The sequence below is a fragment of the Lepisma saccharinum genome, chromosome 29 (assembly GCF_977018435.1).
Source record: "Lepisma saccharinum chromosome 29, izLepSacc3.1, whole genome shotgun sequence".
Lineage (NCBI taxonomy): Eukaryota > Metazoa > Arthropoda > Insecta > Zygentoma > Lepismatidae > Lepisma > Lepisma saccharinum.
The window spans coordinates 25,731,762-25,754,875 of record NC_139257.1 but is presented as its reverse complement, the minus strand read 5'-3'; the positions used below and the strand labels follow the sequence as shown (position 1 = coordinate 25,754,875).

Sequence of the window (23,114 nt, the reverse complement as noted above, 5' to 3'; positions counted from 1 at the left end):
GTTGTTGTAATGTTTTTTTGTTATTAGAAGATATTCAATAAAACCTTTGTAGTTCGAAATATAATAGTACTTATTTGTTCCTAGTTGATTTCTTGCAAGTGTAAAATTGATCATGTGAAAGCACAAACTTTCATTCAGTTTTCTTCTGTTTTTATTTTAAAAATTTAAAGTAAGTGTGTCAATAATATAACAAATAAGGTAATTTATATGAATATAAATAATGCACAAAATTCTTAAGTAGATGAACTTTATTGCAAGAATTTTGTAAATGCAAAAGTATATACACTGAGGGTATCAATGGTGCTGACAAAATGTAATGGACTTCTTATAGTTGGAGCGCATTGTTGAAAGCAGTTCTTGGTGCCGGTCATCATTCTGAAGTAGAATATTAATGGAAAGTTATTGTATATATAGTTCTTATTACGATTCCTAATCACAGTGAGTACATACACAAACACATATATATAGATATATATATTAAAGAAATGAATTAAAATTTATGAGTGCCTGAGCATATATGGTGAACCTTTGTACTCAAATATTGTGGTCTGTTCATGAAGTCATTCTCAAAATACAGAAAAATATCTTATTGTATATTAAATACAATACAGGTATTAATACAATTATGATCATGTTGTGTTACAATGGATTTACAACGACATTGACTTTTATACATTTGAACTAAGAGCACACATTGTTCTTGATACAATTCACTTCTGCAAGATTATTTACAATTATGACATTTACTTGTTCAATTTGATTTAAATTTTAGTAAAAATATTGGAAATAGGATCAATGCTGATTCACCCATAATATTTTTAATTATCAAAGCAAATATACTAAGTGAACAAAGTAAAACTGAATTGATGCACGATCATAAAATTGTCACTGGAATTATAAAGTATGTAAAAACAAATATAGTCTTTGAAACTACCAACGTCATGTACACAAGTTGCATTCATAAGCAAAACATAAAATATAGAAATCAAAGGGGCAAGTTCAATAACAATATCTAAAGTGTAAGAAAAATACGATGAATGTTTGATTTGCATTTTTGGATAAAGTGTAGACTTAGAGTGCTGCATCGAGGCCTACTTTCAAACCTAACTAATATTATAACACCATTAAGCCTTGTTTCCATGATTATGAAAAACTAAATATGCTGACCAAGGCAGTAATTTATTTTATTAAAAACATAAACTAAACGTAACGTTTAAACCTTCTAGCAAGGTCTTCTTCAGACTCTGTATCAAGTACAAAAGTAACAAGATACAAAAACAGGGCATTATGTATACACAAACATTACTCCCTCCAGACTATTTAGAAAGTTGTTTGGAACTTTCTAGCAGGTGACTTTCACTTGCCAACTTTACTTTCACCTAAAAGGCTAAACACAATTACTTCCATATAGAATGTGGTTGGACTTTTAATCTCACGCTCTTTTCCCTTCATTTTTCTTCCTTCTCCTCTCCTCTTTCTCTCTTGTCCTTTCCACTCTTTCTAACATCTTCTTCCATTCTTTGTTTAACTTCAGTCCCCCATTCCAGTTCATTGTGTCTTCTTCACCTGTCTTCTCTATTTCCTTGGCTTCCTTCCATTTTCTCACTAGCATTCTCTTCTCCCTTCCTATCTGCTTAGCCTCATCCCACTCTATGTCATGTCCTGTTTCTCTTGTGTGTTTAAATATTGCATTTTTCTCTCTCTTAAGTCGTACATCATCCCTATGTTGTTTCAACCTGTCTTTCAGCCTCTTTGTCGTTTCTCCTATGTACACACTCTGATATTCTTTACATTTCACTTCGTAGATAATCCCTTCCTCTTCTCTGTTTTCCTTTTTCTTGTTAGCATTCCTCGCTATTCCTAAGAAGAAAGAGAGGAAGAGAAAGAAAAAGAGAGAAGGTTTGGAATAAGGAGTATGGGGAAGACCACAGAAAAGATATGCAAAGTGCTTATTAAAGCGGGAATTAAAACTTACAGGAAGGGAGGGAGAAGCATCTTAGGAATAGCGAGGAATGCTAACAAGAAAAAGGAAAACGGAGAATAGGTAGGGATTATCTACGAAGTGAAATGTAAAGAATGTCAGAGTGTGTACATAGGAGAAACGAAAAAGAGGCTGAAAGACAGGTTGAAACAACATAGGGATGATGTACGTCTTAAGAGAGAGAAAAATGCAATATTTAAACACACAAGAGAAACAGGACATGACATAGAGTGGGATGAGGCTAAGCAGATAGGAAGGGAGAAGAGAATGCTAGTGAGAAAATGGAAGGAAGCCAAGGAAATAGAGAAGACAGGTGAAGAAGACACAATGAACTGGAATGGGGGACTAAAGTTAAACAAAGAATGGAAGAAGATGTTAGAAAGAGTGGAAAGGACAAGAGAGAAAGAGGAGAGGAGAAGGAAGAAAAATGAAGGGAAAAGAGCGTGAGATTAAAAGTCCAACCACATTCTATATGGAAGTAATTGTGTTTAGCCTTTTAGGTGAGAGTAAAGTTGGCAAGTGAAAGTCACCTGCTAGAAAGTTTCAAACAACTTTCTAAATAGTCTGGAGGGAGTAATGTTTGTGTATATATAATGCCCTGTTTTTGTATCTTGTTACTTTTGTACTTGATACAGAGTCTGAAGAAGACCCTGCTAGAAGGTTTAAACGTTACGTTTATTTTATGTTTTTAATAAAATAAATTACTGCCTTGGTCAGCATATTTAGTTTTTCTAACTAATATATATCCGTACATAAGTAAATTGAGACAACTGGATAATATAGAAAAAAGCCACTATCAGTGTATCCAAAGCACATCATGTTATCATATTCAAGACTAGGTGAATGATCTATAATATACTACAATACTCGATAATACAAACTTTACAATCAATTCAATGCTCGCCTATGATTATCATATACATATTATGCAATTCCCCTCGTAGATTTTATTACAGTCAACATTAATAAAAACTACAATGAGAGCGTAAGTTAATTTACCGAGTTAAAATGTGATCTTCATTAATAATTTCATAATTAATTACATCGTATTAACTTGATTCTCTTAAGATCAATTTAAAAATGAAACTGAAGATATTCTACATACACTTGGAAGTAGCTGGTGTAGTAGTAGTCGGTAAACCTGAAACAATAATATAATTCAAGTTGTTTTTAAAATAAAAGCGTTCTTTAAATGTGATTAGTAATAGGATGTAGATACGCTAAATTCAGTGAATTGTGTTGGATAATTTTTAAAATTGCCTTCACTTTATGTAGAATTCAAGACCTTATGTCGGTTAATTTGTAATATTTCAGAATGTGTTATGTAATATTAATGTGTTCATTTTTGTTTCAAATTTTAAAAAAATGAAATGGAACATTTGCTACATCTGCGTTGAACCTTTTTGCACGGTATCTTTCTGTGTCCCTGAAATAATATACACATTGTGTATACATATGTATATTGTATGCATATGCAAATATATGTAATGCATATATTAAATGTAATGCATAGAATTGACACTGGTAATTATTTCTGATGAATCTGATAATGTTCAACGATATATCTGTCCTTTCTTTGCAATAAGACTATAATCGTTAAAAATAATAGTAAAAAATAATAATATTAAAAAAATGATAGATATATTCAAAAATTAACCTTTAGTTAAGTTAGCTGCTTCCGCATTTAGAGTTAATAATTTTCAATTTAAATATTTCTTACAAGAATAATTAACAATGGCAATTAATGGCAAATGCAATTAACTAACGTGTTCATCAATAGGATTACCGCTTCTTGTAATAAAGATTTTACATGTTGGATTTGGATGATAATTTTTTAATAATACTTTCACTTCCATTTTAAAATGAAATTTGTTTATGTCAGACTCGTCTTCGCACATTGCAATCTAACATGAAAGCACATGTGTGTGATTTCGGATATAGTGGAGAAGATGTCATCAGCACCACACTAGAATGCATTTATGCCCCTCTCCCTCCCAGGCATTCTTCCAAATAAAGAAAATGCAGGGGGACCTTATATCAGTGGCGGTAACAAAGGTGTCGTGCTTCGCTAGTTGTCACTCTATTGCACCTACACTATGGGCTCTTAATGCTTAGCCTTGACTACAAAGAAAAAGTTAACTCTCCTCCTCCCCTTCAATTTCCCCAGTTTTGGCATCCAATTACCGGAACAGATTTTGATGTATGAATGATGCAGCATTTCAGAAAATTTTGCCACAGCAAAGTCGTCCGTGTAGGTAGAGTTGAAAATTATTCGAAAACTTATTTTGGTGAGGGAGGTCAGCTGTTTACCATGTTTCTTGGAATTCTTCCCATTTTTTCCCTTTGCATAATTTGTCAATTACGAAAGTACAAAATCACAACTGAAACTGCAACTGAAATAGGTTATCCCGTGTTGTGAAGATGCCAAAATGATCGTTTAAAAAAAAAAAAAAATATTCGTTTTAAAAGGAGACGGTATTTTATCAGGAAAAAGTAATTCTTCTTCAATATTGACACAGATTGATGATATGCCATGCAAAGAATAATCCTTGCTCAACATAAATAATTCCATCATCCATGATAGATTTAAAATGAAATGACTGTATTTTTTCTTTAACATCGGGAATATTTATCTCGAATTCATGACTCAAACAGTGAATTACTGTTATGCCATCCCAAATGATAATAGAGTACACAATCAGAGGGGAAAAATTTTCTTTCCCTGGTTGGGAAGGAAATTATAAATGTAGAGCCGAGGATGTAAAAGGTAAAAGAGGGGAGATTCTAAATTTTATTTTATTCTAATATTCTATTCTATTCTAAGGAGAATCATATACAATTCTATTTTTGGAAAATTTTGAATAACAAGCATTATCGAAGAGAAAAACCGTGTGTACTGAGAGAGTTCAAAGTTCAAGCGAGCCTTCAGTTTTGTACAATTTATTATTATTATCGGTATTTGCAAAATTACAATTTGCTTTCACTATGTTTTGTAGTATTCGAATTCTATTAAAACGATAAGACTATCTGAATAACGATAATGATGTTAGTGGATTTAAAATATTTTAGTGTTCAATGCCGAGAAGTAATTTCAGAAAGTAACGGAATTTTGACTACTTTTAAAGTAAACGTCAGTTACTTTGCATTATGTAAAACTTGGCCTGATGTGACTTTCTCAAACCAAAGTAATGCATATCCGCACAGAAGTAAATTGAGAAAGCTTGATAATATAGAAACAAAGCCAATATTAGTAGATTCGAAGCGCATCATGTTATCAATATGCAAGAGTAAACGAATGATCTATAGTATACTACAATACTCGATAATACAAACTTTACACTCAATTGAATGTTCGCTTATTATTATACGATACATATTATGGAATTCCCCTCATAGATTTTATTGCAGTCAACATTGATAAATTCTACAATGAGTGTAAGTTAATTTAGAGAGATAAAATGTGAACATCATTTGCAATATTTAATAATTTCATAATTTATTACTTAGTATTCATTTGATTGTCCTAATTTCAATTTTAAAAGGAAACTGAAGATTTTCTACATACCCTTGGGAATCGCTGGTGTAGTGGTAGGTGGTACACCTGAAATAAATATTTAATTTTAGTTGTTATTACATGTAAAGCGTTCTTTAAATGTGACATGTAACGGGATGTAGATACACTAAATTCCGTGAATTGTGTTGGATAACTTTTAAAATTGCCTTCAATTTATGTAAAATACAAGAAATTTAGTCCGTTAATTTGCAATATTTCAGAAAATGCAGGTGTATCAGAAGTCCCTTTCCACCCCTTGTATGATCGGCAGTGAAGTTTTCTTTCAATTTTCAAAATGTGATATAAGAGATAAATAATAGGCCCAGGGGGACACCTTTTGGAGTATGTCACGCGGACGGCCGCCATCTTCGTTCCGCCATCTTGAATTGAACTTTTCTATTTAAAATGAAAGTTGGGTCATTTGATACATGATCATATGCTAGAATTTCTTCTGGATGTCAAAACTGAAATCAGATTTCATGTAACTACATTTGGTGAACAATTATTGGCAATTGAAAGTGATGTTTGCCTGTTCGTTGCAGGTGTTGAACCATAAAGGTAAAAAGGTAAAGTACTCCCCTGTGCTTAGCACAACGCCATGAAGGCGTATAGGGGGTGTGGGGTAACGCCCCACACTTTCTTGATCCGGTCGTGAGTGGGGGTGATGTGATCAGCATCACGCCCCTGACCGCCTTTACCCCCCAGGGTTTCCCCCAGGTACGCATGTTATTCGACGCTGGGTGGGCGCCGGGGCCGCTTCCATCGTTAGAAAAGTTCCCGGATTTGAACCGGCCGGGGATCGAACCCGGGACCTTTAGCATGGTAGTCAGACGCGTTACCGACTGAGCTACCGCGGCCATGTGTTGAACCATGCCGTTATAAACTGAGGAACGCATCCAGATCGTCAAACTGTGGAGTAGGAGAACTGCCCGTGCAGTGGCTGCCGGTTTCAACCTTCGTCATCCAGAACGTCACTCTGTGTCATACGTTGCAGTGTCATAGTTATTTACCAAATTGGAGGAGACAGGGACGGTCTTGGACAGACCACGTATTGGACGACCTCGGAGAGTCACGGATGAAGCACAAGTTACAGCAGTCTTGGCCTCCTTCTCGACATCATCGCAGCAAAGCACACGTTGTATAGCAATGCAATATGATACGAGTCACAGTTCGGTGTACATGGTGCTACAGAGGCACAAGTGGCATCCGTATCAGGTGCAAATGTAGCAACACCACTCCGAGGACGATCCAGATTGCCGCGTACAGTTTTGCAATTGGGCTATCGCGCAAGTACGGGTATGTCCAAACGTCTCTATGTAGATACTCCATTCCGATGAAGCGAACGTCTACGTGGATGGGGAGGTGAATAGGCAAAACATGCGCTAATGGTAAACTGACAAACCCACATGGACAGATCCTACTAAAATGACCGGTGCAGGAAAGATTATGGTAAGGGCAGCCGTATGGAAAACACGGACAATAGAGCCTTTTTTCATCCAAGGAAATTCATATGCGGAGTGATTCCTGTGGATGTTACAGGAACAGATACTGCCAGATCTGATGTCGGAAGATGGTCCATCTCTCAGGTTTTTTCAACAAGATGGTGGGCCTCTTCATTATGGAGTCCAGGTGCTTCAATGGATGGCCGACGACCAGACCTAACACCAATAGACTTCTACCTTTGTTAACAAGTTGAGCCTATGGTTTATTTTGTGAAAATTCGTGATCTTCGTCATCTGGAACAACGTATCATGGCTGCCTTTGACCAAATTTCACCAGATACCTTGCTCGGTGTCCACAGACATTGCGAGAAGCGTCTGCAAACGTGCATTGCCCAACACAAACAACATGTGGAGCACATTCTGTAACAGATAAACGTGACCTTCCGTAGCCAATAACTTTTCGCCAAATGAAGTTACATGAAATTTAATTTCAGATTTGACATCCTTACGAAATTATGTATCACATGATCCACCTATTATTTTAAATAAAAAAGTTGAGTTCAAGATGGCGGAACGAAGATGACGGCCGTCCGCATGACATACTCCAAAACCTGACACCCTAAGCCTATTATGTATCGTCCATATCAAATTCCATGAAAATACAATGAATATTAAAGGACTTCTGATATTTTGTAATATTAATGTGTTCATGTTTGTTTCAAATTTAAAAAAATGAAATGGAACATTTGCTACATCTGCGTTGAACCTTTTTGCACGGTATCTTTCTGTGTCCCTGAAATAATATACACATTGTGTATACATATGTATATTGTATGCATATGCAAATATATGTAATGCATATATTAAATGTAATGCATAGAATTGACACTGGTAATTATTTCTGATGAATCTGATAATGTTCAACGATATATCTGTCCTTTCTTTGCAATAAGACTATAATCGTTAAAAATAATAGTAAAAAATAATAATATTAAAAAAATGATAGATATATTCAAAAATTAACCTTTAGTTAAATTAGCTGCTTCCGCATTTAGAGTTAATAATTTTCAATTTAAATATTAGTAGTACAGGTGGCCGGGTTCTAAATAATCTTTTGAGGCTCGAATCATCATTTGAGGCTCGTCGTAGCCTTTTATGATGTATATTTTGAGGGTAGAGTTGGCAACACTGTGGGCCCACTGTAGCCTTTTATGAGGGGGGTCTATTGCCCTCTGTTTACATCTGGCAACACTACCGTAGTTTGACAGTGTTGTTAACCTACTGGGTTTTTTTCACTGTAAATTTTCATCAAAGGGCCTGAGGGGTCCATGTATTTTTTATGTCTGGCAATACTGTTGGGGGCCTAGTGTTGGCAACACTGGGGTTTTTTACTGTAGCCTTTTATGAGGGGGGTCTATTGCCCTCTGTTTACATCTGGCAATACTGCCGTAGATTTTTTGACAGTGTTGTTAACCTACTGGGTTTTTTTCACTGTAAATTTTTATTAAAGGGCCTGAGGGGTCCATGTACTTTTTATGTCTGGGAAAACTGTTGGGGGCCTAGTGTTGGCAACACTGTGGGCTCTTATTGTAGCCTTTTATGAGGGGGGTCTATTGTCCCCTTTTTATATTCGGCAACTCTATTGGATGTTCCTTTTTTGAGGCTTGGTTTTTGCCAACCCATCCGAAGAAAATTCCACTATATGATATTTTACTGGCTAAGCTAACCTACAAATAGAAATTGCCAACACCGACGAGTCTTGAATTATCATTTGAGGCTCGAATCATCATTTGATGCTCGAAATCATTATTTGAGGCTCGAAATCATCATTTGATGCTCGTCGGTGTTACCAACCCACTCTACAAAAATTCCACTATATGATATTTTACAGGCTAAGCTAACCTACAAATAGGAGTTGGCAGCACTGACTTATAAACCCACTGGGTCTTCTTGGCATGTTTTTTCATGATGTGTTGCTAGGCTATTGGGCATCTTGGCGTATACAATATATATATTTTGAGGGGGGGTTATGGCTTTTTATGCTGTACGAATACTGGGAGCTTGACAGTGACAACCAACAGAGTAGGTAAACCTACATCCAGGAACTGGCAACACTAGTTTCTGACAGTGAATTTGAAATAAAATATTAAACAAAATACATGAGTAAACACTGTGGGTACAAATAGTACCAGTGTTATGCCCCCAACTCCAACTGGACAACTGGGGAAAATAATTGTACAACAATTTGTACCTAATTGTACAATACTTGTACCTAATTGTACAACATACATATACACAGACATAAAAAAGAGAGCCTTCCCGTAACTTACTTCATGTACAATTTATATGATTTTACAACTGTGAAAAGAAAGCATATGTGTTCTGTATGCACACATTTATTCTTATTTTTCGAAGTTGAATGAAAGCACATGTTTTTACGCTCTCGTAATACTAACCTTGCTCCACTGATTTTAAATTGCTTCCATCCGCTTTTTTTTCTGTGTTATTTCCGTATGCACGCAACATTCGCTTTCAATAGGCAGAAGGAATATTAGTATAGCAGGCTCCGAGTTTATAATTTATTAAATTAAACAATAATTTATGTAAGAATATACTTGTACTTACCGAACACAAAATAATAAAAAGCACATGTGAATATTTGCGTGTGTTCATGTTATATGACGACTGAGTAAAAAAATAATGTTGACTCCCCGAAAGATAAAAGTTCCTAGTTCGACATCAGATGCATGCAAATTTTATGTTTTGCTCTCCAAAATCTTGATTTTTATGTTTGTGCTATTTGTCATACAGCAGAGGAGGAGGAGAAAAAGGGGGAGAGGAGAAGAGGGGAGGGAGGGGAGGGGGTACTATTAGCGCCATCTATTAGCAAACAATAGAAATAAAAAGTAGGGTCAAACTTTTTCAACACCCAAACATTTTAAACGTCCTCGCGTAGTAGTACGATCTAGCTGAAGATGTTTAAAAGAGTAGTCTTAGTCGACGAAGCTAATTGCTAGGGCCCTTATATTACTAAAATATTCTTTAATTTGCATATTTCTCATACCGCCATATGTTGTTCTATTTGACTTCTTCCAAAAAAATGCTAATTAGCGAGAGTTAATTAAGCAAGGCAAGTAAAAGAAGCAAAATAGAACAACATATGGCGGCGTGAAAATATGTAAAAAATTCGATTCAGAGGTGGATCGAATTAAAGTTGGGGGATATTTTGCATTTTTTCCCTATAATGTACAAAACATTTACCGTACATAATCTTTTCCATTTACAACAGTATAAAATAAGAGGAATGTGTGACAATATCCATATTAATTAGGAAAGTATGTTGTATGCTAGGTTAGCTAATTGTGTCTTCTATAGCTTCACTGTATAGAGGGAAGATGGAAAAAGAGAGCTCTACGGAAACTGACGCTCTTAACAATATTGTACGTTCGTGAAAATTATATATAAATAAGACTTAAGCGTATTATCTGCTTTCATGTCAGATTTTACCAACCTGTGAGCTGTAGTGTTTAGGTGACAAGCGACCTGCTCAAATATGATACTGTTGATAATATTGTACGCCCGTGAAAATTATATATAAATAAGACTTAAGCGTATTATCTGCTTTCATGTCAGATTTTACCAACCTGTAAGCTGTAGTGTTTAGGTGACAAGCGACCTGCTCAAATATGATACTGTTGATAATATTGTACGCCCGTGAAAATTATATATAAATAAGACTTAAGCGTATTATCTGCTTTCATGTCAGATTTTGCCAACCTGTGAGCTGTAGTGTTTAGGTGACAAGCGACCTGCTCAAATATGATACTGTTGACAATATTGTACGTCCGTGAAAATTATATATAAATAAGACTTAAGCGTATTATCTGCTTTCATGTCAGATTTTACCAACCTGTGAGCTGTAGTGTTTAGGTGACAAGCGACCTGCTCAAATATGATACTGTTGACAATATTGTACGCCCGTGAAAATTATATATAAATAAGACTTAAGCGTATTATCTGCTTTCATGTCAGATTTTACCAACCTGTGAGCTGTAGTGTTTAGGTGACAAGCGACCTGCTCAAATATGATACTGTTGACAATATTGTACGTTCGTGAAAATTATATATAAATAAGACTTAAGCGTATTATCTGCTTTCATGTCAGATTTTGCCAACCTGTGAGCTGTAGTGTTTAGGTGACAAGCGACCTGCTCAAATATGATACTGTTGACAATATTGTACGTCCGTGAAAATTATATATAAATAAGACTTAAGCGTATTATCTGCTTTCATGTCAGATTTTGCCAACCTGTGAGCTGTAGTGTTTAGGTGACAAGCGACCTGCTCAAATATGATACTGTTGACAATATTGTACGTCCGTGAAAATTATATATAAATAAGACTTAAGCGTATTATCTGCTTTCATGTCAGATTTTACCAACCTGTGAGCTGTAGTGTTTAGGTGACAAGCGACCTGCTCAAATATGATACTGTTGACAATATTGTACGCCCGTGAAAATTATATATAAATAAGACTTAAGCGTATTATCTGCTTTCATGTCAGATTTTACCAACCTGTGAGCTGTAGTGTTTAGGTGACAAGCGACCTGCTCAAATATGATACTGTTGACAATATTGTACGTTCGTGAAAATTATATATAAATAAGACTTAAGCGTATTATCTGCTTTCATGTCAGATTTTACCAACCTGTGAGCTGTAGTGTTTAGGTGACAAGTTATTACGTAATATAATGATGTCATATCAGTTGTGTTGTTTTCTGATTGGCTTAGTGTCTCGAGTAAAAAACAGAGATTTTGATTGGCTAATAATTTATACGTGGTGTTTTCTGATTGGTTTAAGTAAGCAAGATTTCTATTGGCTGTCTAAATCTCACCTTTACTAAATTAACAAAGGAACCCACATAACGGGGGATAGAACCTGAACGGGCTCCACCAAAGTATAGGAGACTAGAAGCATATAATTTGGCGGAAAAACCCAAGTAAGGCCATAGAGAATATTTCAAAAATAGATTTTTTTTAAAAAAAAAATTAACAATTATATTTTGCATTGCACAGTATTAGGTATTAAATAACATACCCCCAAAAAATCTCTGCATTATGCGTTCTGTAAAAAATTGCCCTACGTGCCAAATTGCTGTGTCAAGTAAAAATTTTCAAAGACACTGTCGTATTTGTGTGCCGGGAAAGCGAATATGTGCAACCAAATTGTGCTCTAAGTGTGGAAAAAATATTTCTATTGCCAACTTCAAGCGACACCAGCTTATTTGCAAGAGCACTGGAACATCTCTACCGCAACCTTCCAAGCGAAAGGTAGAAGTAACCTCCCTCGATGCATCGCCACCTGCCAAACGCGTCAAGCTGGCGAAGAAAGCAGACCGATTTGCGTTTGAGCATTTATTAGAAGACTTTAACATAACATCAGACAGCTTCTGCGATGTGCGTAGTTTTCTGGAGAGCGAGCGAGCTAAGATAATATCCATCCTCAACGATGCATTGGCTACACACTCCACTAAATTCTATGCTGTGCTATGCTGCAAGTATAAGAAACCGTCTGATGAAATATATAAATTCTTCCATGCCACAAAAGCAAAAACACTGCATCAGGCAGATATCACTAACCTCGACAGCATCTACGACAAGTTTGTCGAGGAGCTTGTGGCAAAGCACGAGGAGCATCAGGCTGAAGGCTCGGGCGGTTCGCTGTGTGGCGACCCCCACGAACTTCGTCTGAAACTTAGCAAGTCCCTGCCACTGGCAGGGTCTAGCTATATTGCCCTGCCACCCGAGGTTGAAGCAAGGAAAGCTGTTCTCAATATTCAGAACAAAGACACCAAATGCTTCCTCTGGTCGGTGCTGGCAGCATTGCACCCTATACCTTGGGAAAACAGTCCACGCTATGTTTCACACTACAAGCAGTATGAGTCGGAACTGGAGGATGCAATGGCCGGGATTGCCTACCCTGTAGAAGTCTCGCATATTCACAAGTTTGAGGTTCGTGCTCGTGACTTGTTGGGCCTGCAATTAGCCATCAATGTTTACGGTCTCACCGAGAACAAACATGAGGTCCACCCCATCCGGGTGAGCAACGTGAGCAACAACAACGAGGTACGAGAAATCAACCTCCTGCTCATCAAGGACGAAACCCATCACCATTACACCCTTATCCGTTCCCTCTCTCGGCTTGTTTCGAGCCAACGGAGCAAAGACAAAACCCACGTCGAGGTGTGTCGCAGGTGCTTGGCTACATTTCATAATCGAGAACAGCAGGATTACCGGCGCATCAGAGGACCCAACATTGCTGCTGAGAAGCTAGCTCGCCACATGCTCTACTGTGGTACCAACAAGCCTGCACGAACTATCCTGCCCGAACCTGGTGCAGTAGAGTGCTTTCGCATGCACAGTGCTATGGTGAAGCATTCTGCCTATATTGTAGCAGACTTCGAGGCCTTTCTTCAACCTCTGTCTAACTGCGAGCCCAACCCCGAAACATCCTCTACCATTCCTTTCCAAATCCACGAGGCCTCGAGTTACTCCTATGTTGTGGTGTGGCGAGACCAACATATTGCCTCCGAGCCCTATGTGTATCGCGGTCCCGACCCGGTCAAACACTTCCTGGAGAGAATGCAACAGGAAGCCATCAAGATAGGGAAGGTGCTGTTGGCCCCCAAGCCCATGCTGCCTCTGTCTCCCAAAAACAAGCATCAGCACGAAATAGCTCTAAATTGTCCTGTTTGCAACTCGGTCTTCACTGACGATAACAAAAAGGTCCACCACCATGACCATTATGGGACCGGAAGCTACATTGGCCCGTGGTGCAACAGATGTAACTTGAGAGCCAGGGACCCGCGCTTCATACCGGTCTTTTTTCACAATGGCTCGGGATATGATTTCCATCACTTGGTCACACATCTAGGGTACGACAATGCGAGAATCAATGTCCTGGCACAGAACGAGGAGCGTTATATTAGCATCAGCAAGTGGGTGCCGATCCCCGACTCAAGCAGCAGCATCGAGCTTCGGTTCCTCGACTCTCTGAGGTTCCTCCAGGCAAGCCTCGATGCTCTTGCTGGGAAGCTCAGAGACGACCAACTAGCCATTACCACATCAAGTTTCCCGAACTTAGATGTCGCACTCATCAGACGTAAAGGGGTCTACCCCTACGAATACGTCACAGACCCTTCCAAGTTCGAAGAAGAGTTGCTGCCTCCCCAGGATAAGTTCTACAGCCAGCTGAGAGGTTCTGGTATTACCGACGAGGAGTACAAGCATGCTCAGTCTATGTGGGTCGAGTTGGGTTGCCGAACTTTCGGTGATTACCACGATGCATACCTGAAGCTTGATGTGACGCTTCTTGCCGATGTGTTCCAGGCGTTTCGGGCGACTGCGATAAACATTTACAACTTGGACCCTGTATATTTTTACAGCCTTCCTGGACTGGCATGGTCGGCCATGCTCCTGCTGACTAAAATTAAACTTTCACTTATCTCCGATAATGATATCATGCTTTTCATCGAGAGAGCTATCCGGGGCGGCATGGTCCAAGTGTCGCAACGCTTCGCACACGCCAACAATCACCACATGGCCACTGGTTACGACCCCTCCCAACCATCAAGCTACATCATGTACACTGACGTGAATAATCTTTACGGGCACTCCATGATGCAGCCACTCCCAACAGGACAGTTTAAGTGGGTTGATCCTTTATACCACGACATCGAAAAAGAGTGCGACGAGTTTGGGTTTTTTGCCGAGGTGGACCTTGACTTCCCCGAGAAGCTGCAGGATACATTCTGTGACCTCTCGCCTGCTCCGGAATTCAAGTGCCCACCTGGCTCGGATCAACCGAAGCTCGTCATGGACTTGGAGCCCAAAAAGCGTTATGTGCTACACTACCGGAACCTCCAGTGGTTAATGCAGCAAGGGGTCTCGGTCAAAGCAGTTTACCGCGTGCTCTTGTTCAGGCAGTCTCCATGGTTGAAGCCGTACATCGAACTGAACACCAAACATCGCACTGATGCCACTTCGGAACTTGATCGCGATTTTTTCAAATTAATGAACAATGCGGTATTTGGGAAGGCCATGGAGAATGTGCGAAATCGCGTTGATGAGAGGTTGGTGACGAAGAAAACACAGTGTCGTCGACTTGTTGCAAGCCCGCTGTTCAGGTCTCGAACAATTTACAACGAACAGATGTCTCTGATTCACATGAACCGGGGCAAGGTGCTACTCAACAAGCCCATCTATGTGGGAGCTGCAGTTTTGGATCTGAGCAAGTTGTGCATGTTCGAGACATATTACGGCATACTACGTGCACACTACAAGAACAATATCTCGCTCCTCTACACAGACACAGACAGCTTGGTGTACCATGTTCGCACGGCCGATGCGTATGGTGATATAGCCAAAGTTCCAGCTCTTGTCAAGCTCTTCGACACATCGGGCTATCCCCAGCTAAACCGGTATGGAATTCTGCCCCGGAACAAAAAAATACCCGGCAAACTCAAGGACGAGAAAGACGGGGATGTGATTGTGGAGTTTGCTGGACTTCGTGCCAAAGCCTATGCGATCCGGGCTGAGGGTTCTGTAACAAAAAAGGCAAAGGGTGTAAGCAGGCAAGTGGTTCGGGAGCACCTCAAGTTTGAGGATTACCTCGAGTGCCTCAGAACAAAATCGCCCATTCTACAAAAAGAGCATCGTATCCAAAGCGTCGATCATGTGCTTACAACTAATATTGTCAGGAAAGTTGCTCTGGATGCACACGACGACAAGAGGTGTATTCTTGAATGTGGGGTCCATACACTTCCGTGGGGCCACTATCGCCTCCAAACTAGTAAGGCCTGCCCAGAGTGTAACAAAAAGTAATAGGCAATGCGAAAAAAAAACAATTTTAATTTACTTCCACTTCCTCGATTACATGCATGCATGGCACAGCAAAATTAAACTTCTGGAAACTGCTAATTGCAATTTGTACTTATATATATAAAATTCCACATTTCTTATTGTGTGCTATTTTTTTTTATTTATTTAAAACTGTTCAGTCACTCTTTCATTCTTGACGTCATACACAAATGTTTTCTCTGCAATAAGAATGACACTGCACAGAGTATCTGCAGGCAAGGCATCGTGGAACTCGCATACAATCTTGATGTTGGTACGATCGTTGACCACCACTTGCTTTCTTTTCGTGGTGTTGATGACGGTCATGGGTCTGCGAGCTTTGAATTCGCTGGGCGCGTAGTACATGTCCACGCTTCCTTCGGTCACGCGTTTGTAAGCCGTGTAAGCTTCGTAAAGTTTGAGGTAATCGTCTTTGATCATTTCGAGGTTGTAATTCTCGCGCGGGAACACTTCGTTCCTACCGTTCTTCAGATAAACGTTCTTGATCTTGCAGTCGTCGAACTTGCTGGAATCTTTTTCCTGATCGTTATCGCGTCCGGTCTGAAAAAGCACTACGACGAAATCTGGCATGTCGAACTGTATGTTGTTGAACTGTGTCGTCACGTCGAATTCCATGTGACTTCCCGACGCCATCTTCTGCACGCACTGGTAACCGTGAAAGTGAATCGGCACCTGCGGACTTTTCAAGATCTCCGCTTTGTACTTGAGGGCGTAGTTCGTTTCGTATTCCACCACCGGCATTCTCAATTCCATGCTCCGGATGACGCATTTCGCTGCTTCGGGTAAAGTGTTGGCTATCGGCGTGGTGCCGTCCGGACCCAAAGTAGCGTATCGCATCAGTGCGTCGTTGTCGTTGGCCGCTCTTCGAAACGTGATCCTCAGTCCTCCCTTCCACATGATCTCCTTGTAGTCCGAGAAGAAACCAGGCAGCAGACGCATGGGAAAGAGCACCGTGTGACTTTTCGTCGATATTTTGGTCCCGGCTTCGAATCCCCCGGCCTGGTAGTACGCTGCGTCCGTTTTGGATAATTTCAACGTTCCCACTGCCGTCGACGTGATGCCTGGATAATCTATTCTGTCGATGACGGTGTTGTGTTTCTTCACCTCCACCTGCGAGAACAGGTGAGGCACGAAGTTGTCCACGAGTATCAAGTTTGCTGCTGCAGGAAACGCGTCTCCGCTTTCCTTCTTCACCACGTCGAATTGAAGGTAGAGGTCCGCTCTGTGAGGATGAATGAACCCGTCGCCTACGTCCACGTCGTATTCGATCTCCCTGTTCGCTTCGTTGAGATTGGCGAACGTGCGACGGTTGGGAGGGAAAGATTGCAATTCGTAACTTTCGATTTGCTCCATTTTACATGTATGGTTATTTATTATACGTTGATCTCCACGATGGCCGTCGTAGTGGCACCTGCGAAATCCACCACGTCTCCTTTCTCGTTCGTCACCACCAACTCTATGTCGTCTATGCGGTTGCGACATACTGGAAAATAGATCGGCGAAGAGGGCGTGTAGATGATCGGTTCCATGAACTCAGAACTTGGTTTGAAAGTGGCTATGATTCCCGTCTGCTTGTGACTTCCTAATAATCCGTCCGAAGATTTCGTGATCATGCCTTCCGCCACGTTGCAGTGTACGTTCAGAGTCTCTATGGCCAAAAATTTAGGAATGTTGGTTGCTACGTGCTTGATGCCAGCTTCGAGTTTTGGGTGGTTGTTCTCGAAACCTAAAAGTTCTCCCATGGTGCCCAGGTCCACGGTCTCCGTCGCGGATAGGATTTCCACTCTGTGCGTGACCGAATTTTGAGAAAGGTATGTGCCTTTGGGTAATTGAGCTTGCAAAGTGGAAAGATTGTATTGTCCTGGCGTGACGACGATGTGTTCGCTTCCGACGCTAATTTTGTTGTTGTGCTGCGTGACGTTAGGTATGAGGTACATGCTGTAGAATGCACGCAGAGCCACGGATTTAGGATAGACGATGTCGTCGTGCAGCGTGAGTTTCAAGATTGAAGATTCGCTCGTGAGATGGAACACGCCCATTGTCGTGATGCTGTTTCAGGTTCCACAGTACTTTCTGGAAATCTTCGACCGTAGGGTTATTTATTTTAGAGAGAAACGCGAGCACGGAGAGGCAGAGATGACCGCAGTTCACGTCTCCGAAATCTTGAATGCGTTCGTCGTTGTAGTATATAGAGGTTTTGCTCGTTTTCAGATAATGGACTAAATTTGTAGGTGGAACACCTCCGAAAGAATCGAAAACGAATGCTTTATCATCATTTTTGTGGTAACATATCCAATGCGTGCCTGGATTTTCTTGACCGTCCAAGTTGACTACTCCGCATTCTCTTCTTTTAACGCTTGAAGGTAACTAGTCGGACATGAAAACTCCTCTGAAGTGTTTGATTCGTAACGGTTCGATCAGAGATTCAATGTCTCGGTTGGTGAGTGCTGTTGTTTCTTTTTTTAAACTTCTTCATCACGCCCTTTCCTCCTTTCTTCTCCATGGCCAGGTTGTGACGTTTCTGTTCTTCCAATTCCGCCTTGTTCTTCTTCGAGTCGATGACGGTTTTCGCGATGGCGGCACTTCCACCGGCCAAACTTCCCACGGCCCCCAATGCTGCCAGGATGGCGGGGATGCTGAATATGAAACCTCCGATCTTTTGCTGTTTCCGCGAACGCTGCAATCTTTTCAATTGAGGTGTGCTGAGCAGTAATTTCATTCCGTGTCCTTTCGACAAGCAAGAACGTTTCTTCTCGCGTTGTTTCTTGGTGAGTAACCCATCGAGGGCACCTAGATTTTTTAGATTCGAATATGGTATCTGGTACACGACACCCTTGGGCTTCATGTTGATGCTTTATGTGTTATTTTCACGGTATGTTATTTATATATATATTCTGAGATTTTTTCTTGTGTAGTTTTTTTACGGTATGTTATTTATATACCCCACCCCAATTTTTGTTTCGTGTTCATGGCGATGGTGGTACCCAGTGCGGCGACCCGTTCACCCAGCGATGCGTCTCTGCTCACGAACCTTTCGAAAGCTGCATGTTCCAATTTTTTGTCTGCTTCGTGACGTGCGTCCAGATCCGTCTGCGTGGTGTTGTAGGCGATGTCGTGATCTTTGCATGCCGCGTCCAACGGATTCACACCCTTGTCTCCTCTCTCCAATCTTTTCTCGAGTTTGGTACCCGGTCCGCAGTACTGGTAGCCAGGTAGATGCATCTCGAAAGGTAACTTGTTGATGATGTCGTTCACGAGTCCCTTTCCTTCGGCCACGTTCCAAAATTTCGGAGGCAGCGTGTTGATGATTTTGATCAGGTAACCTATGCCCTTGTCGTCGTTCACGATGAAGTTGGAAAGTTTCGTGCTGATCATGTCCACGATGCCAACCTTCTCGTTGTAGAAATTACGGTTGCCTGCATTCTCTTCGCCGGCTATCACCAACAATCGGTCCACGAGTTTCCTAACGTCGTCCACCCAAACGAATTCTTTGGGTAACGTGTTGTAGCGTTTGACGCCGCTGCCTGTTTTGACCTGGTTCCAAATCGGTTTGATGAGATTCCTGTACTTCTCGCCGCTGCTCGATTTCACCCTATTCTGCGAGGCGTCGTTGTTCTGGTACAAGGCATCCGTCATGATCAGAATTTCCTTGTAACTTTGGTAATCTTCGTCGGTGTAATCTTTCGGCTGCTTTTTGGCGACGAGTTCCCACAGTCCCACCGTACCCGGATACCTGTTCCAACTATCCTTGTCGCCTAAATTGACTTTAATGTCGTTGCCTTCGAAGGTCACCTTCGATTTCCCAATCTTCCACACCACACCGCCGCCTTCGCTGGTTTCCATGCTGGGATACAATCCGAACACTTCATCCTTGTCGAATTTCCCCGTGCTCAGGTAGTCTCGTGCCAAAGGTCCCAACTCGATTTTATCCGAAGACGTGCTGCCTATGGCTCGACGTCGTGCCGGTGCATCCTTCAGTTCGAACGGCGTCGAAGGAATGCTCGAAATGGGTGTGGGTACGGCGTAACTTTTAGCTGCGAGCGGTACGAGTTCGTTGATCAAATTTTTATTTTGTTCCGTGACACTTTTAATTTCTTTACCTAGACTGCTGATGGCATCGATCACGGGTTGATCCTGACGTTTCTTCTCTTCGTAGAATCCGCGATTCTCGGATTTCCAACCTTTGAAGCGTTTCGCGAGGTAATCGCGAAGCTTGAGATTTTCGTCTTCGATTTTTCGTTTCGTCATGACGTTATTTATACACGTCGTTTCTCACAACGTTGCAACGTTTAGAAAGTCGTTGATTTTGTTTCTGTATTTTCCGTCGTTGGGTTTCCTCGTCATGTCGATCGTCGCGAATCCGAAATCGTCACCGTTCCAGCAAGAAGAGCAGCGTTCCGAAAATTGATTGTAGTTCATGTCTCCGCCTACGTAGTCATCGTACGCGTGCTTGAGGTTGGTGTGATCTTGACGAAACAAACATATGAAATTAGCGTTGTCGCGTACTAACTGTTTTGGAATTTTGGAAAACGTTTGAGCTAGGTAGAAGCAATCCATTTTTTTGTGACGACCTTGCGTGAAAAAGTTGCGAATTTCATTTTGATTTTCCAGGATGGCGTCGTCGAACACAACGACTGAATTTTCACGACAATCGTCGAGTGGTTTTATTTCCGAGGCGAACGTTGCAATGTCCAGACCATCGTACAGTTTCATCAGTTGCTGGTATTTGGATTGCTCCAAACTTTTCGAGAACACGTACAGGTGCCTGTTCTTCCAATCTAACCAATTCGGTGCGAGGAGAAAATTGTCCACGAGCAGTGTCGTTTTCCCACACCCCGAAGGACCTACGATCAGACAGCGGATGCTGTCGGGAAGCAACTTGCCGTTCTTTTTTTTTCTCGTTTGACTTTCCGGATCCGGTAGACGCTTCACCACGTTCCACGTACTCACAAGATCACTTCGTTCGCGTCGATCCAACTCTTTTCCGGAAGTCCCAGCCATTTGACAAACAGTTTGTCACCTTTCCTACACAATAATTTCTCGATGAGGTACGTGTCGGGGTGTTTTGTTTTAGAGAGTTCCTCTTCGTAAAATCTTCCTTTCAAAATCTCGCCGCTACTATATTTTATTATATACGTGTGTCGGTTTCCGGGTAAAACTCGAACCACCGTAAAGAGTTCTGTGCTCCAATTTTTTGTGAATCCCTTCTCGAAGGTGTGTTTGAATTTGCTGATCCTCACCTGGTCTCCAATTTTGTATTTAGCTTTTTTTTGTCGTGGGCGTGTACTTTGGACAGTAAACTGTAGAAATTAAACGCTGCTCGTCAGATTTCGTAACGTCGGCTGGCTTCATGCCTATCGTTCTGTGTACCGTATCATTATAGGTGTCGACGAGTTCCGGCAGGATGTCGACCCACTTGTAATTTCCCCGAAGCGTGAATCGTTTCCACATGTGTGTTTTCAAGGTTCGATTGAATCTTTCCACGATGCTGGCTTTGATGTGACTGAAGGTCGAATAATGTTGAATCTTGTGTTTTTGAATAAACTTTTGGAATACGGCGTTGTAAAATTCTTTACAGTTGTCCGTTTGCAGAAACCGTGGTCGTCTGCCGCCGCTTTCGCGAAAAATTAATTTGAATGCTTCCGTGACGCACGATCCTGTTTTCGCCTTCAAAGGTAGAGCCCATGCGAATTTCGAGAATGTGTCTATGACGGTGAGGAGGTACTTGTTGCCCTTGTTCAATTTATGTACATTTTTCAAATTGCCACTGCTCATCTCCACGAGATCGCTTTGCCAGAGGTCGTCGATGCCCTTGGTTACCACAGCCAAACGTTCGTAGTTACGGCGTGCAGGTTTATGCAATTCTTTGACGATGGCTTGCCTAGACATTTTTTTAGAGATTACGTTTCAAGAGAAGCACAAGCGTGATGGGATTCAAAGAGGGTGGCACTTCGCTCGTGTTTTGAATGATCAGCTTATCGCCGGCACTCACGTCGAAAACGGTAAGATCTTCGTCTTCGTGTATTTCATATATGTTGCGCGTTTCGTTCCAACGTGCCAGAGGAATGTTTCCTGCTTTCTGGACACCACGATTCGATATCAAGGTCATGGTGGGAACGCTAGCTTTTCTGCCGTGAGACCAGTACGAAAATTCGTTTATCTGAATTGTGCCATCGAGGAGAAACTTGTAGTACGGATGATAAGGATGCAACATGTACAGTTTGTTACCTTCGACGAACGTGGAGATTCTCTGTTGATTGGGAACGCTGTTGATTTCGATGGCTTGCAAGGTGAACAATTTGGCGAATTTAGTGTCGAAGGTGACGAGATTACTGTGAACTTGTCCGAGTTTATTTTCGATGGGCAGCAAATGCTCGATTATGGTATCTGTTACGGCAGAAAACGACGGTTTGATTTTCACTTCCACGTTCAACTGCTTGTAGTTTTCGTTGAGTTCTTGCAACTTGGCACCGAAAGAGGCCAGCGTCGATTCCTGCGTGGATTCCAGCACTCCAACTTGATCTCTGATGTTGACGACAATGTTCTGAAGGTTCTCGACTTGATTCAATTTCGAGCTCTTCTCGGTAAGATCGTTCACGATCCTTCGTATCTCTGTAAACTGCGTGTGAAGGTCGGCTACGCTCTGCGAAGTGGGCAGCGTCGATACCAGCGAACTAATTTCGTCTCGAATCTGTTCCACGTTCGCCGTTTCCGTTTCTAGTCGTTTCAGCATTCGAGATATGTTTCTTTTCAAAGCGTGCAATTCTTTGGAGGTGGGGAGATTGGCCACCCTACTCTCGAGATCGCTCAATGAACTTTTGATGTAGTTCGAATCGGATAGTGCCGTCACCGCCGTTTTCAATTTTTCCAAATCTTCGCTCGAAGGCACGCTCGTCCGTAACGAGTACGTGATGAAAATGAGCGAGATTCGTTTCGACGTTTAAATTTTCTAAATATTCGATCTTCCGCTGAACCGTGCTTAACGTGTCTTGAATGCTCGTCAACGCTCTCGCTTCAGCGTGAATATTTTTAATTTCTTCGTTGATCAATTCCAAGGACGCCTGAAGCGTGGCGATGGTGGTTTGAATGTGTTCGAAATCTTGATAGGCCTCCAATTGAATTTTTATGTTCGCGACGCTTTTACCGATGACCTGCAGTTCGTCCGACGATGGTAGGTTCGTCATTGTATCTTCCAAAGTCTGCAACTTGGATTTAATTT

General features: G+C 41.0%; 1 protein-coding gene across 34 annotated transcripts in view; it reads right to left on the bottom strand.

The window, feature by feature from the left end:
* Positions 1 to 230: 230 nt before the first annotated feature.
* Positions 231 to 23,114, bottom strand: part of LOC145981491 (uncharacterized) — a 79,681-nt gene continuing 56,797 nt past the window's right edge. For 31 of the 34 annotated variants that reach the window (XM_083114720.1, XM_083114727.1, XM_083114726.1 and 28 more), the window contains 3 exons: positions 5,547 to 5,582; positions 3,087 to 3,122; positions 231 to 375 (listed from right to left, as the gene is read on the bottom strand). In XM_083114720.1, coding sequence (XP_082970846.1) covers positions 374 to 375; positions 3,087 to 3,122; positions 5,547 to 5,582 — 74 coding nt within the window. In that variant the 3' untranslated portion in view covers positions 231 to 373. The remainder of the gene's footprint in view (positions 376 to 3,086; positions 3,123 to 5,546; positions 5,583 to 23,114) is intronic. The other 3 variants (XM_083114721.1, XM_083114733.1, XM_083114752.1) reach the window with 2 other exon arrangements.